At 32.9% G+C, this 16893-nt stretch overlaps 2 protein-coding genes across 2 annotated transcripts; both read right to left on the reverse strand.

The window, feature by feature from the left end:
- LOC104699830 (auxin-responsive protein SAUR36-like) lies at positions 9625 to 10587 on the reverse strand. The gene has a single exon (XM_010415226.1). It carries the CDS (start codon positions 10354 to 10356, stop codon positions 9844 to 9846), a length of 513 nt encoding a protein of 170 aa, XP_010413528.1. The 5' UTR covers positions 10357 to 10587; the 3' UTR covers positions 9625 to 9843.
- On the reverse strand, positions 14599 to 16582 carry LOC104699831 (IRK-interacting protein-like). Its single transcript, XM_010415227.1, has one exon. It carries the CDS (start codon positions 16317 to 16319, stop codon positions 14829 to 14831), a length of 1491 nt encoding a protein of 496 aa, XP_010413529.1. The 5' UTR covers positions 16320 to 16582; the 3' UTR covers positions 14599 to 14828.

Here is a 16893-nt window from a genome sequence, read left to right on the forward strand (position 1 = left end):
TTCTCCACATTTCAACTGTATAAAGTCTATATTTTCTCTTTCTACTTAAAAGTTATGATAAATTAATTTATAAATAAAACTTTAATTTTCTCTTAATATATGTGAAAGTGGCAAAACATCAAACTATTATGGACAAAGGAAGTATATATTAGGTCATAACATGATAACGAGGAAGAGTTTGTTATCTAGAGAGGAAGAGTTTCTCCCAGGCACAACTATCGAGGCCCTTCTCCCGATCTAGGCAAGGTTGGCTTTGCAAAATTGTTATGAGAACCCTGGTTATTGCTCAAGCTGTACGTGTAGTTGATGGTCTTAAGGAACTGTGGCTTTATAGCTCTTTCAACCTGAACCCAACTAGCAACCCCAAGCCTCACCCTTTCATCCTCACCCTAACGGCCTAGCCTTGTCAGTGTTGCCAAAAACAAAACCGAACAGGCCTACTTTGTTTCTTCCTTTTGTCAAAATTGGCTACATGCTTTGTATGGATTTTTTAATCTCCATTGTCAAGGACTCCATGTGAGAGAGAATCCACCTACATTGTTACAATTTGACATATATTTCATGGCAGTTTCTGGCTTTAGTTTCCTTTGAAAGGTCTGAATCTACTAGCTTACAGTTCTATGGTCTATCGCCCTGGAATCCATTTTGCTCACCCGACGACTTCAAGCAAATCAACTTCAGTTCCACTTCCATCTCACTGTCTTTATGGGTTAAAGATTATCCTTGGCTACCAAAGCAGCCTACCCGGGATCTTAAATCCTTGTCCGCTCGAACCTCTGCCCCTGCCACTACCTCGTTAGTGTACCTCGCCCCGACGAGTGAGTTGGCTTTGGATCATCCAACAACGTCGCAGCGTCCTTCGACCGTGACAACATTTTCATCCTTTGATTATTTCAAGGATGACCACTCAAGCAACCATGATCTCACATGTGCCAATTTGCTTCATAGCAATTGTTTCAAAGCTCTCATAGGTTTTACCTCGACGTCTCTTATCTATTTTCTTATGGTATTGGGGAATACCTTCTTATGTAACCTTTTAAACTTTGGGATCTTTGAATATCTATCTTTGTACCTTGGTTTGATTTGAATGAATGAAATCATGTGTTTGTCCAAAAAAAAAAAAAATAGGTCATACTATATTGTTTTAATTAACTCAAAAGGAAAATTGCCAAATGTATTAACTCTAAATCCTATACAATTATGGTATATTAGTAATTCGATGTCGATTACATTAAAATTAATAAAAAGGATTTGAGTTAAAATAGATTTTTAAGCAAAAAAAAAAGATCAAAGCTCTTTATTTATATCAAAACTGTTTTTTTGTCAAGGGAATTAAATTTAACAGATTAATTAGTATACCCACCCAAATCTATTTATACAACATTCTCAAAAATATCTCTTTTCAATTTCATTTTTTTTAAATACCTCTCCATATTGATCATTTTTTAAAACTACCATTTTTTATGTACAAAATGACCAAATTAACATTTATTTGAATGACAACAAGAATGTATATTCAACAAAATAAAAATAAAAATCCCGCCAAATATTATTTTTTTTCGTCAAAATCAAAAAAAATTTCCCGACAGAAAATATTATTTTGTCCCGCTAAAATTGAACAAATTCCCCGCCAAAATTTTGAAATTTATATCTTACAAAAACCTAGTTAACGCTTTTAACTTTTTTAGGAAACCTTATAAACACCTTGTAAAAACGTTTATAAGGTGTTTAAAAACCTTGTAAAAAACTTTTACAACGTTTTTAAAAACCTTTTAAAACCTTATAAAAACTTTGTAAAAGCGTTTATAAAGTGTTTAAAAACGTTTTAAAACCTTTTAGAAACCTTGTAATTTTTTCTTGGCAGGAATATATGTCTGAAAATTTTTGTTTTTTATTTTATTAATTCAAATATTTTTCATATAAAGGTAAAATAGTAAGTAAAAATTAAAGGAGGACAAAAATAAAAAAAAACCAAAAAAAGGTAGAAAATGATATATAAAAAAGGAAAAATAATTGCCAGCTACTTGAAGTATATCCCAACACATAGCCACACATACAAACAATATAAATGTTTTATTAACTACGTGAACTATTGTCATCACATAATGACATCCATAAACAAACATAGGTTATGTGTACAACACCATAAACATTAAATTTTGGACGGAATCCGGCGTTGACCAGTGTTGACCGGCGTTGACCAATGTTGACCAGCGTTGACCAGAAAAAAATATTCAAAAAAATGTTTTTTTTTTCTTTTTCCTTAATAACATTTTTTTGTTTTTATGTATTTTTGACAAATAAATAAAAAGATCAAATAATTTGTATAATTTACAAAAACAAAATATAACAACAAAAAGTTATACGACAAAAAAATACAAGAAAATTAAAAATAAAAATAAAAATTATATGACAAACAAAATTTGTGATATATCTAGTAACTAATTTTGTTAATACAGAAAATATACCAAAAATAGTATAATAAAACTATATAACCAAAATTTTATGTGTAGTAGATTTTTTCATAAAACTATAACAAATCTATACATTTTCCTTTTAAAAATCATTTTTTATTTTGTATTTTTAAAGGTGGAGGTTTTAAATATTTTTTTTTCTTTTTACTTATTTATAAGATTATGTCATTTGAAATATATCCAAGACATTACCAACTATTTCTTTGTTTCTAATAAGAAAAACAAAGGAAGAAAATAATGAAAATTTTATTTATTTACATAAAAGACATATATCAAGAAGATAGTTAAAAAAAAAGTTGATTTTGTAAAATCAAAGGTTGATCTATTAAAATCAAATAAAATAGTTGGCAATGCCTTGGATATATTTCAAATGACATAATCTTATAAATAAGTAAAAAGAAAAAAATATTTAAAACCCCCATCTTTGAAAATACAAAAAAAAAAATGATTTTTAAAACGGAAAGTTATATATTTGTTATAGTTTTATTAAAAAATCTACTACACATAAAATTTTGGTGGTATAGTTTTATTATATTATTTTTGGTATATTTTCTATATTAACAAAATTAGTTACTAGATATACCACAAATTTTGTTTGTCATAAATTTTTTAATTTTTTTGGTACATAATTTTCTTATATTTTTTTGTCATATAACTTTTTGTTGTTATATTTTGTTTTTTGTAAATTATACAAATCATTTAATTTTTTATTTATTTATAATAAATATATAAAAACAAAAAAATATATATATTTTTAGGAAAAAACGCTAATCAATACTGGTCAACGCCGGATTCCGGCCAAAATTTAATGTTTATGGTGTTGTACACATAACCTATGTTTATTTATGGATGTCCTTATGTGATAGACAATAATTCACGTAGTTAACAAAACATTTATATTGTTTATATGTGTGGCTATGTGTTGGGGTATCTATATATAATGGCAAACCCATTTTTGAGAGTCAATTTTAATCTACCGGATGAGATTGTTTCTATTATCTCATCTAATGGTTTAGAATTATTAATGATCCCAATAGTTGCAAGTTTTTTTTTTTAATAATTGTGTTTCTTTCTTTGTCATACCCCATTTTTTAAAAATCACACCTATTAATTTTTACACTTTTTTATTTCACACATCTTTATTTTTATATCTTTTTGTTTTTATATATATATACAGATTTTTATGAACTTGAAAAGAATTTTTGTTCTTTGAGTATTATATTATTAATGATCTCACCCTTTGTAAGATCTCAAAAGTTGCAAAGTTTAGATTCAACAATTGTGTTTCTTTGTCACACCCCCAGCTTTCCATATTGGCACCCGTTAGTTTTCACACCTTTTTGTTTTACACATCTTTATTTATATAAAGTTGCAATGTTTTGATCCAACAATTGTGTTTCTTCGTCTGACCCTCTAGCTTTCAATGTTTGAACTTGTTAGTTTTTACACCTTTTCGTTTTACACCTTTTTGTTTGACACCTCTTTGTTTTCACACCTCTTTGTTTGATATATATACAGATTTTTATAGACTTTGAAAAAAGTTTTTCTTCTTTGAGTATTATTAATGATCTCATCCTTTGTTAATGATCTTAAAAGTTGCAAAGTTTCGATCCAAAAATTGTGTTTTTTCGTCGCACCCCCAGTTTTCCATGTTTGCACTTGTTAGTTTTCACACCTTTTTGTTTTACACCTCTTTGTTTATATAAAGTTATAATATTTTGATCCAACAATTGTGTTTCTTCGTATCCATAGCTTTCAATGTTGGCACTTGTTAGTTTTCACACTTTTTTGTTTCACACCTCTTTGTTTTCACACATTTTTGTTTTTATATATATATACAGCTTTTTATGGAATTTGAAAAGAGTTTTTGTTCTTTGAGTATTGTTTCACACCTCCAAATTTTAAAAATTATGAGTGTTATTTTTTTTTAGTTTATTAATCAACATGATTCACTCATCTTCATTTGGATTGTTTTATTTATTGATTTATTTATCTAATTTTTGTTTGGTGTCATTTTCCATTTATACCTGCATCGATTATATTTTCCAAATATTAATTTAGGTAATTGATTGTGATTTCTAATTTTCATAGATTTATCTTTTTAGTCAATTTGGTTGGTTGCAGCTATGAGCTCTTTTTATGTGATTCTCTTATTATTTTTTATAAATTTTGATAGAATAAAGATTTAAATTTTGTTTTATGTGAATATCTTCCAAAATAGATTATCTGAGTATGACTCAGTAAACCTAATTTATGAATCTTTAACATTATTCTCTTATTGTCACTAAATCGATTTTTTATTTTTATAAATACAACAAATATTTTATTTAACTAATTTGGTTGACTAATCTTAGTCATTAGTTATGACTTTTATACTATATACTTAAAACATTACCATAAAATTTTCTATTCGAAATGTGAAATTAACAATGTTAATCATTTAGTTAATGTAATAGCAAAAAAATCATAGAAGTGAAAAAGAGACAAAAAAAAATGAATGACTTAAATTATAAAAAAAAAATAGAAGAGTTGAATGAGCATTCATCAAATGTTTTACTATTTGAGATGAAAAAGTTGGAAAAATGATTTAATTCATTCAACTAAAAAGGTTGGAAAAATAAACAAACTGTAAAAGAAATTTTATTCAATTCAACTCATTCATTTTCTATTTTTCAGGGAAATGAACATTCATTTTTTAAAAAACTCAATATTTCTTTTCAGTTATTCATCCGCATGCAAACCATCCACATGTGTAGAAACGACTAGTATTTTAAATAGCTGACAATTATTTTTCCTATAAAAATGGTATTTTTAACAAATTCTTTTTTTACAGGATTAACAATTTATCTAATGATAAATTTATCCGGTTTGGTTGAGTTCGGTTATAAAAGTCAAAAATGGATTAGTTTTCAATAGGTCGAAGGTCTAACCTTGTGTTCTCAAGTTGGTATATGCCTTTGGGCTTTGGAGAAGATCAATCACTTGATGGTTACTTTATCCATATTAATTTCAACTCGATCGAAATTGGACCTATCTAAGTATTTATGAACCAACTTGAACACATATATGTATAACTGAAAAATAAAAAACAATACAAGGGATACTTTTTTTTTCGATCAAACTCCATATATTAAGTTATCGGAGATGACTTTCTTCGAAAGAGAGCCAATTAGGTACCGACGAGCTTACATGGGAAAAACAGAAACCTTGTGCTCTTGCACATTTCGCAAGTTTATCGGCACGGATATTATCCTCTCGGGAAATATATCTAATACTGAAATTAGCAAATCTATCTCTGAAATGAATAAAATCCTTCAATTCTGATGAAAAGGTCGGCCAATCCTCGATATTAGACGTCATCCTTAGTAGGTCTGAACAATCCGTAGCAAAAAGGGCTTTATCCAAGTCCAACGCTAATAAGCACTCCATAGCCCAAATAAGGGTATCTAACTCTGCATGTAATGGGGATAAGCTTCTGCGCGATCCTTTTAGCCCCATGTGCAGGATTCTATCACCGATAGACGCAATCCAGCCATGCCCACTCCTATCCACCTCTGTATGCCAAGATCCATCTATAAAGCATACAAGGGATTCTTGAGGAATTGGGATCGAAGGTATGCATGCTTCTACTACCGCTGGTGCTAAGTCTCTGTTATTTGCTCTTCTCCAAACTTCTTCTTCTTGGATAGCTTTCTCCAGTGTATCTTGCGGAGATTCAGAGATATTTTCAAACACTTTCTTATTTCTTGCCTTCCAAATGTACCACATCATCCACGGGAACATTCTCAAGTTTTGATCAGTTGCACCAGAGTCTCTGCCACGCCCATATAGAAAATCGAGGTTGCTATATAGGGAAGATGAAGGGAACACCATAGGATGGGAAGGGATTGTCGATAAAGCCCATACTTGACGTGCTGGGGGGCATTCAAATAGCACATGGTTTATAGTTTCCTCCTCCGCTCCACATCTAGGGCAATCTTTATCTCTACCAATATGGCGATAATGCAGGCGTTGACATGTTGCCAAGCACCCAGTCACACATTGCCAAACGAAATGCTTAAGCTTCCGTGATGTTTTTAACTTCCATGCTTGCGCCTTAAGTGTCGTAACACTAGGTCCCTGAGAAGGGAGGTCGCAAGCAGGGCGAGAGATAGCTCTCGCGGCTTCGTATCCAGATTTAACGGTATAATTTCCAGACTTTGTCAGAGTCCAAGAATAGCCGTCCCTCGAGGCATTCAAGCTCGGTTTAATCCCCAAAATAAGGGTAATTTCTTTCGGGGGGAAGAGTTCCCGAAGACGTTCAATTTTCCACTTTTTTGTGTTGAAATCTATCAAGGTGTTAACACAAATCAAAGGATTTCTCTCACTAGTTAAACTTTGGGGTGGCCGTGCTGGCGTATCTGGGATCCATGGTTCAGTCCAGATGCACGTATTAAAACCCGAGCTTATGGTCTTACGAATTCCGTACGAAAGAACCTGCTTTGCTGCCAACATGCTCCTCCAGCCATACGAAGGTCGATTTGATACTTGTATCTCTAATGGACTACAATATCGAAAGTATCTCCCTTTTAGAACTCGGCTAAGAAGGGAATCTGGATATCTCAGCAATCTCCATAGTTGCTTTGCCAAAAGGGCAAGATTAAATTCTTCTAGTGTTCTAAAGCCTAGCCCACCTTCCGAAAGTTGAGTACACAATTGCTTCCATGATATCCAGTGTAGTCCTTTACTGTCTGCTTTATTGCTCCACCAGAAATTGGCTATCGCGCTAGTTAGTTTTGAGCATATAGCTTTTGGTAAGAGAAAACACGACATTACATATGTCGGAATTGCTTGCGCCACTGATTTGATCAGGACTTCCTTGCCTCCCTTGGATAGAAATTTCGAAGTCCATAAGTTTACCTTCTTATGGAGTCTATCCCTCACGAATGCAAAGACTTGTGCCTTTGACCCATGAATCTTCTCAGGGAGACCCAAGTATGTACCCATGCCTCCTTCTTGTGCTATCCCAACAATAGATTTGATCTCTTGACGTATATGGGACGGGACCTCGGTTCCAAACATGATAGAAGATTTGGAGAAGTTAATTTCTTGTCCAGACGCCTCACCATAAAAGCGGATTATATCGATAATTTCCTTGCATTGCTGAGGATCGGCTCTGCAGAAGAATAAACTGTCGTCTGCAAAAAGTAAGTGGGAAACACGTGGGCTTGCGTTCGAAATACGTAAACCCTGGATCTTTCCCTCTCTTTCTGCGTTCCTAATTTGAGCAATTAAGGCCTCAGTACAAAGTATAAATAGGTATGGAGAGATTGGGTCCCCCTGACGAATCCCACGTGTTGGCCTAATTCGTCCCTTGGGATCTCCATTGATCAAAATACGGTAGGAGACGGAAGTAATGCATTGCATTATCCAACCCACCCATTTTTGATCAAATCCCATTTTTTCCATCAAAGCTCTTAAGAAATTCCATTCCACCCTATCATAAGCTTTACTCATGTCCGTTTTTATTGCCATAAATTTTTTCCGGTTGGCCTGATTAGAACGGAGGGCATGGAAGTTTTCTTGAGCAATGAGGATATTATCTGTGATTAATCTTCCTGACACAAAGGCAGATTGGGTCTCGGATATAAGTTCCGGCAAAAACTTCTTGAGACGTAAGCTCAGAATTTTTGAGATGACCTTATAGCTCACATTACACAAGCTAATAGGGCGAAATCTTGACATTTCACGAGGTCGTTCTCCTTTCGGGATTAAACATATATTTGTCTCATTTAGCTTGCCATCAAAAATTCCTGAGCTAAAGAAGTTCTTCACCATCTTAGTGAGATCGCCTTTTATGGTTTCCCAAAAATTTTGGAAGAACAAAGCAGTCATCCCATCCGGTCCTGGAGCCTTTCCCGGATTCAGGGAGAACAAAGCTCGTTTGACCTCCTCTTCTGAGATTTCTTTTGTGAGATGCTTATTCATGTCAGGTGTGACTAATGTAGGTACATCCTTTATGGCCAATGTAGGGTCGCTCGCATTCGAGGAAGAAAATAGATTGTCAAAATACTCCACCGCTACTTTTTCTATCCACAAGGGATACTTTAATATATCAAATAACTTTTTCAAAAGGTTTCATATATATTATTTGAAAAACAAAGTGTAATATTGTTCGCTTAACAAGCAAAATGGGTCCATTTCTTGATCCAACGTGAACAATACGAAGTTTCATACAAAGAACACGTGACAATACTCGTTATGTGTTCCATGCTAGCGTAAAATAGAAGTCGTACTAAACTAAAATCTTGCAAACTATATTTTATATATGTGTCGATGTTATTAGACTATCTTAAGACTTGTATATATTAACTGTGTTGCTAATCATTATTCCGATAAATTGGACACAGTTATTAGTCAATTACAAATCAAATTGTAATAGAAAGCCGATGTTAACGTTGTTGTAGGCTTGTAGCCACGAGTGACTATTCTAGTTGAGCGAACTCCATATTTAGTTGTTATTTGCTAAATAAACTAATATAACATATGAATGTGCTTTTTTCTACGTATATTTATTCTTTAAATCTATATTATTAGTTTTTAGCTTTACCATAAAAATAAATGTTTTTGTTTTTGTGGATTCTCCACTAAAAAGTCATCACTACGTATCGAGATATCGAAAGGGACTCTAATGGCGACGAACACTTCAATGCTAGGATATCTCCTTTTGGCAGTATTTTCCTCATAATGTTTTTCCAACCATGCATCTTCACCAATTCAATACTTACACGAAACCAGATTAAAATCTAATCACTAAACCTAATTATAGACTGGAAGAAAATAGCTATATAACAATTTTTCTCATCATCAAGGTGATTCCTAGGCAAAACAAATTGGAAGGCTATCATTTTTGCAACTAAACTCTTTCTTTCTTATTGAAAAATACTTATCTAAATAAACTCTCAATAATTTAATAAAATTTCCCAATACATGTAGTAGAATTAGTGGGATTAACAATGATGAATTATTGTGATGGATAACAAATCGTGTGTAGGTCCACAAATGAATAGAATCGTGTTAAACTTTTCTTTGGGTTTTTATCATTTTCATAATTCACCTTTAATTCACTATCCTAATCAGAAATTCATAATCATAATCATACCAAAAGCAATCATTCAAAAGGAAAAAAATTTCTCTAGATTAATTTACATTATCGCCTAAATTTCAAACTTAGGAAAAATCTCACTTTCACATATACATAATGCATATCTAACAAAAGGGTAACAAAAAGAACGTGACAAAAGTTAAAAAAAAAAGGTCACAAAGGTAGAAACTAGTAAAAAGAGTTATATAACTTTATCATCATCATCATCATCTTCTTCCACCGTCGTTATTGCCGGCGACGGCTCCAGGGAAGTCTACAGAAACCCGAACCGGATTCAATTCGGGTCTGAACCCGTTTGAAATCCGAATAAGGGCAAGGGATAGTGATTCCACCTTCTTGGCAAAACCCAAATTCTTCTTCAGCCTCTCTGAGAAGCTCACCGAACAGAGGATGGTTGAAGTAAACGATAGGCACCAAAACCCTCTGAAAGTCTCCGTCTTTTTTTCCGACGTAAACCGCCGAGTGACCTTTCGGAACCGGGTCGGGTTTTTCTCGGATGGGTTCGTGACCAATTGGTATGTACCCCAAACTTGAGCATTTAGAGCCAAGAAGCCTAGCGCTGTGGGATGTGAGACTTCGACCCCAGCTTATGAGCTTTGTGATGGCTCTCGGCTTACAAACCGGTCGGTTTGGACTTAACCGGATGTATCTCGAACGACGTATCCGGATTCTCCGGAGGATCCATCTTGAGATTCCTTGAATCGGTCTTCTAATCTTGATTCCTCTCAACCTCCTCATCGTTGACAAAACAAAGAAACAGAGCTAAATGTTTTGTCTCTGTTTTCCTCTGTTTGAGAGCAAAGAAACAAACTTAAAGAGTTTCAAAGCTCTGTTTTTGATTTTTGTATTGGTTTGATAGATTGAATTAGATAAATAAGCGAAGAAGATTAGAGAAGGGGAAGAGAAAAATGGGAGTTTTGAGGATTATGTGGCTGTGTAAACGGCTAAAGAGGAAGAGCAGAGTAAGAGACAGAGGAAGTTTAAATAGAGGAAGAAGCCAATAAGAGAGACTGAGTCAGCTCAATGAACGGTTGGATGAGAAGAAATCATCTCAACCGTTGGATTAGATTTTAGAAAAATGAAACTTCCCCCTTTTTGCTTTTCTCACCTAAAGAATTCTTCATTATTATTAACTCCCCCACTCATTAATTAAACGACTTTATGTTTTAGGCATTAATTAACCACAGTTTCTTAAGCATTTTCTACTTGCCAATAAAAATCTTTTAACTGATATATTTAATCGAGTAACAAATTTTGTTTAATGTATATGTAGATAGATGCAGCGAAGAGGATGAGTCACCGAAGGTTCAAACTTTGTTTGATGATATAGCAATTATGATGCAATCACACGTGTGATACTCACGTGGCAAACATTTTCTGACCCGATTCGGTAACCGTAACACTCCACACGATATATATATATATAAAAAGAACATCTTCTCAAGTACTATTTTGTTGTCATTTGATCAATTTTAGCTTGCACGTTATGTTGCACAATAAAAGTTTTTTTAAAAAATAGATTGTGTACGGTACGTCCCTATAGATTAATTCATCATATGCAGACAGACAAGATAATAAGTGTAGACAGATCTGAGTTTCAGCTCTTAATTTGATTTTGTTTAAGACCAACAACTCGCATGTGTTAATCTAACGAGACAAAAGTTTTTGGAGTATTCATTTATATATTTCTGTTGTTTTTATACTAAAAGACGATTATAGTTACTAATAGATTATGAGCTTGATCCAGTAGATTCGTCTGTGTAACGATGGGATGGTGCCAAAGTTATATAATTTTTAATATTCCTAATCAAGATTTCAAGTGCTGTTCGCTTTGTTTATAATCTTTCGGAGAAAATATAATTATCAGCATATTAATAATTAATATATATATATATATGCATACATGATAGATACATCATACATACAGCCTATATAGATATTCCATTTATATGTTTATATGTGTTGTTTTGTTCCAACGAAAATGGTTTGCGTGCGAGAGAATACGATTGTGTTTTCCCATTGTGAAAATGATACTTTATAATAGTATAATCAAACTATTATTCATCGTTCCATGACTCCGTACAAGTCCATCACGTACACGAACGTGTCACTCAAAGCTTTCCAATGTGTGGGTCTCATTTGACTAACTTAAACTTATGCATGTCCAAATTATTTAAACACAAATATCCTAAATTAGCACTAAAACAAGTTTTATAAACAAACTATAACATATATTTTATAAATTTTCAAAAATAGTATTATTTAACATATTAAAATATTTAAAATAATTTTTAGAATTTATTTTTTAAATTTAGATTCTCAATTTCATATTTAAAATATAGTTTTGAGGGATAAGGTTTTATATTTTGAATTTTGAATTTAATTTTGAAATATTAATTGGTGATATTTCTGGAATTTTAGTGATGTTTTGCTAAGTTTGGAAAAAAACTTATTTTGGTGCTATTTTTGAGAAATTTAAATCTTCAATAAATGTTTTATTAATTAATTTATTTAAATGAATGAATGAAATAAGAAATCTTATGCTACTAGATAAATATATGTAAACAATTATATATATATATATATTTATATATGTAGTCTTCTGGTTTATATTAATGTTGTCATGTTATTACTAACTGAATTTAACTTCGGGCTAATACATTTTTAACGAAAGAAAAAAAAACAAATGATATAGAATTACTTTAAAGTAGTTATCAGAATTGAGATAAAATCATATGTTTGGAGTAAAATACAATAAGCTTTGATTGGTAACGTGTATACTAGCAAACTTTACTAATTTAGTAGTTATGAACTTATGATCTATCACAAAAATGTTAAGAGTTAACAATACCAAAATTAGTATATCTATTTCTACCACTATATTTTTAACATTATTTCTTAACATTTTAACTATTGGTATCATTTACATAAACAATTAGTATACTATTTTGTCTGGCCAATAATATTTTTATCATTTTCAACTGCTCATAAACTTCCGATTTAACAGAATAAAATAAGAATAGAGTAATAAAAATAATCTTTCGAGTAGTGTGCATATAGAGAGAGTCGTCCAATTCTAATATATATCATTTGTTTTTCTCATAAGTATATCTATGTACAATATAGTCAACTATTCCTCAAACATCGAGCAATGCCATGCGATGACTTTCGATTAATGCTTTCAATTTCAACCTTTCATGTAAGACCAACATTTTGTAATTTTCTTTATAAGGAAGAACTCAACGTCGAAAGAAATTAAGACAGAGACAATCCCTTGAAAAAGTCACGCATAATAACGCTTATTACTTCATGTTACATTTAAATTATGTCTATGAATATAAATTTAAAATAAAACATATCAATTTGTTGACAAAAAAACATCGAATTTTCAATTTGCTGGTCGCCGACTGATGGGAAGGATATGTTACCAATCTAATTAAATTAGAGCGAAAAATCCACTTGTAGGAGGTTACAAAATAAATATAGCTAGGAAGTCAAACTCAAATTAAATAATTATACTATATTTTGATTTCAATTTATTAAACATTGCTCACCTATGCGGATTACGTTTTTAGTTGGTTTATCAAATTTTCTTAATCAGCTAAATTATACTATAGAATATGATTTGTATTTTCTGTGCGAATCAATTCATTATCTACTTTTGGTATACCAAAAATTTAATAGTGGTGACTCTGTATACACTGTAAGACATTTTTTTGTTCGAAACTTGAAATATGGATCGATCTTACATGTAGTATTCTTACAAACAAACATACTTGTATAATGTTGAAAATATGTAACTGAATGGTACACATGTGACATTTATACATAGGTAAAGATCACTTATATAAACAAGAATATACGTAGAGAAGTTAATTTTCAGGTTTTTTTTTCATTTAGATTAGTGCGGTTTGATGTAAGGTAAAAACAAAAGAGTTTGATTTTTCTTTTCTAAGATTGCATTATAAATTTGTCGTATACGAATGATATTCAAATACTAAACTAAGAATAGTAATAAAAAATCAATACGGCTGTTGAGACCTAAAAAAACAAAAGATGTATAGTGGGTGTTAAAGGTGAAAATTTCGATTAGCGATATTGTAAAATACTTAGCACTAAAGCATACGTACAGCTGGCAATATATGTTTTTTTGTCTTTATTTGTACGGATAATCGTATCTGACGTGTAATAAACGCTTTTCGATGCCTCGAAGGCCAGTTTCAAGTTCCAGGTTTATGAACTCATAACACGTCGTTAACGTTTTAAAGCTTAATTTGCCCTCACATAAAGCAAAAGATATATAAATCGTTTGTTCTAATTACATTTAGTCGGTTCCTAAATTTGCGGTGAACTGAATACTAACAACGATAACTTGATTCTAATTTTGACAAATCGGTCTAAAACCTCTTACTTCAACAAAGCGATAGTCAACTAAAGAAAAAAAAAAGATAGACATAGACCAAATAATATACAACTATATATTTAATTTGTCATATGTGATCATAATTCGACGATCGTATATTCGTATACTAAAATCCTAGTTAGTCGTTGTACGTAAAATGACGTCGTACCAGACTTGTGTACTGCTTGGTCAAGTCAGCCATGACAACCAAAATATTTGAAGGTACGTCGAAGCCTCGAAGGAATGTTTTTATGAATGTCACGTGGACGTCAACACGCACGTGCATTACTTTTCCATTTAAATGGTGTCAAACTAAGGCTTAATAAAGCCCAATAACTATATATACTGCAAGAGTAATCGGCCCATATACTACAATAAGGCCCAAAGTTAGTTAGCCGCGCATGGGCTTAATCAATCCTACGAATAAACCGGCACGTTGTGCTGCTCGGAAACACGAAAACAGCAAAAACAAATCCCAGAATCACAGGTTGATGTGAAATTTGATCAAATAGGGAGTAACAACTTAAATTAGAAACTTTATATATTTTGATAATCAAATCTGTTACAACTTACTCCTATGAAGAGAAACAATTTAAATTATTGCAATCCAAACAAAGTAAAAATCACCATAGCTGTACACTTTTAAACGAAATCAATAACTCAAATCAGACTTAAAAGAAGACAATTAATCACAGAATAGTAAGAAGGTAAAAAAGTTATAACCCTTTATAGTGTTGGAACCGTCAAGTCCTCGAAAGCAGCTTTGTGATCAGAGAAACTTGAGCGTTGGTTTAACCATCTGTCTCTTTCATTTACATTTGGAGCCAGTAAGGTAAACTTGAGACTGTATCACCGTGCACCCGATTTTAAACCCTGGAACCACAGTGAATCCTACTTTGGCTCGAGTAGGATTCGTCGAGAACTTCTTGTCTTGTTTTCTTTTCAAAACATTCTCCATGAAGACAATCGAAAAATCAACTCCGCTTTCGACTTGGAAAATCTCAACAACAGGATCAAAGGACAAGGCTAACTTGTGAAGGGTCCAAATCGAGCTAGCCATAGTGACAAAAGACTCATAGAATGTGCTCAGAGATCTCCAAGAACTCAACACAGCTTCGTTTTCATCCATGTTGCTAAATATCGAAGATGCCATGTTCGGATGAATGAGCTCGTGATACTTCTTATCGCAAAATCTAGAGAATGCACAATCTTTATCTCTTTCCAAAAGCTCCATGGGATTGCTAGATACATGTTGCATCAATTCCCTCAACGAAGACTCTGAAGAACTCATCTCAGACTCATCATTCTCATTAAGATCAAATGCTTCACCATCGAAACCACGAAACATCCCCAAGCAAACATACGACAACAATGCATAACGGTTATGTCCCTTCTTAGCATAATCTACCTCAGGATGAACAGACTTAGCAGCTAAATCCAAATCCCACCCAGCTTTTTCCATCAACTCAATCAGAGTCTTAGTGAACTTCTGAGTAGCTTTAAAGGCATCATGCAACAGAGACTCATAAACCCTAACCGATAACAGAACATCCAATGATGATGAGTTCGAAGACAGTCTCCTTGACAACTTGGAATTAGACTTTTGAATCTCACCTAACTTGTTTCTCAGAGTCCAAACCTGCAAATCCTTAGCATCCATCTCAGCTTGTAACCGGTTAGAAACGGTTCCCAACGCTCGAAGCTTGCTCTGATTCTCCTGAACCCGAGACTCTAAGCAAGACCCAATCGCTAAATCAGACTCATCAAAATCCAAACTTTGGCGATAATTCCTATAAAACTGCTTCAAATCAGACAACTTTTGGAGGTTAGAGACGAGAGCTCTATCAGCAGCTTTGACATTATCTTCAACAAAAGGGGAGTGAGCAGCTTGCAATTGAAGATACGAAGCTTCAAAAGACGAAGCAGTAGCGAAAACAGAAGAGATCAAACTCGAACCTATCTGGGTATCTAATTCCCTAACCTGAGAAAGCTTCCTTTGATTATTATTAGGTTTCACACTCACCTGCGCATCGTTCACCGGAGATATAACAGGAGATCGCGGAGAAGAAGAAGAAGAGGGGAGAAGAGGCCTGTCGGGTTTAAGAACGACGACTTTCTGATCGGTGATGAAATCCTCGGAGGAATCGAGGAGAGAGAAACCCTCAGCATCGGTTCGTTCGTCTTCGGTGAAGAACTCGTAGGTCTTGGTTTTGACCGCCATGGCTAGTTTCTGAAACATTTGAGAGAATTGCGGAGGAGCTGCTGCTGCTGTGATTGCGGATGTTTCCACTTCCCGCATCGCTCAACAACCCAAAATCGATATTAACAAAAGAAAACCAAATTTTTCTTAATCGAATCAAGAAAACGAAAAAAAAAGACTTGATTTTTGGATTCAGTAACAACAGTCAAAACTTTTGTGAAGGTTTAAGCTTTGAGAAAGGAGTTTATTAATGGTGTGATTTGGATGCATCTGCAAGTAAGGAATGCAACAACAAAGCCTTCCCCTTTCCAATTTCTCCACCCCCACTGTTCCTTTTCTTTTTTTTTTTAGTTCTTTAATTTTTTTACATTATTTTTTGTTTTTCCAGTCTAATTCCGCTGACTTTTTATTTTATACTTTTGGTGATAGATGATTTGGTTAACGGTAACAAAGTGAAGCTAGAATGACTAACCGGTTATACAATTGGTGTAACAGCCAACCCAACATGGTTAACTATTAAAGTTCAGTTTTTTTTGTAGTACGTAATTTACCTTTTTTTGGGGATAATTTGTTAATGTGATTTGATACCGATTTGGTTAATCGAATTGGACATGAATTGGTTTATACAAGAATTAAATTAACAGTCGAGAAAAGGTGGGTTAACCTTACGTCT

This window comes from Camelina sativa, chromosome 7, assembly GCF_000633955.1.
Source record: "Camelina sativa cultivar DH55 chromosome 7, Cs, whole genome shotgun sequence".
Classification (NCBI taxonomy): Eukaryota; Viridiplantae; Streptophyta; class Magnoliopsida; order Brassicales; family Brassicaceae; genus Camelina; species Camelina sativa.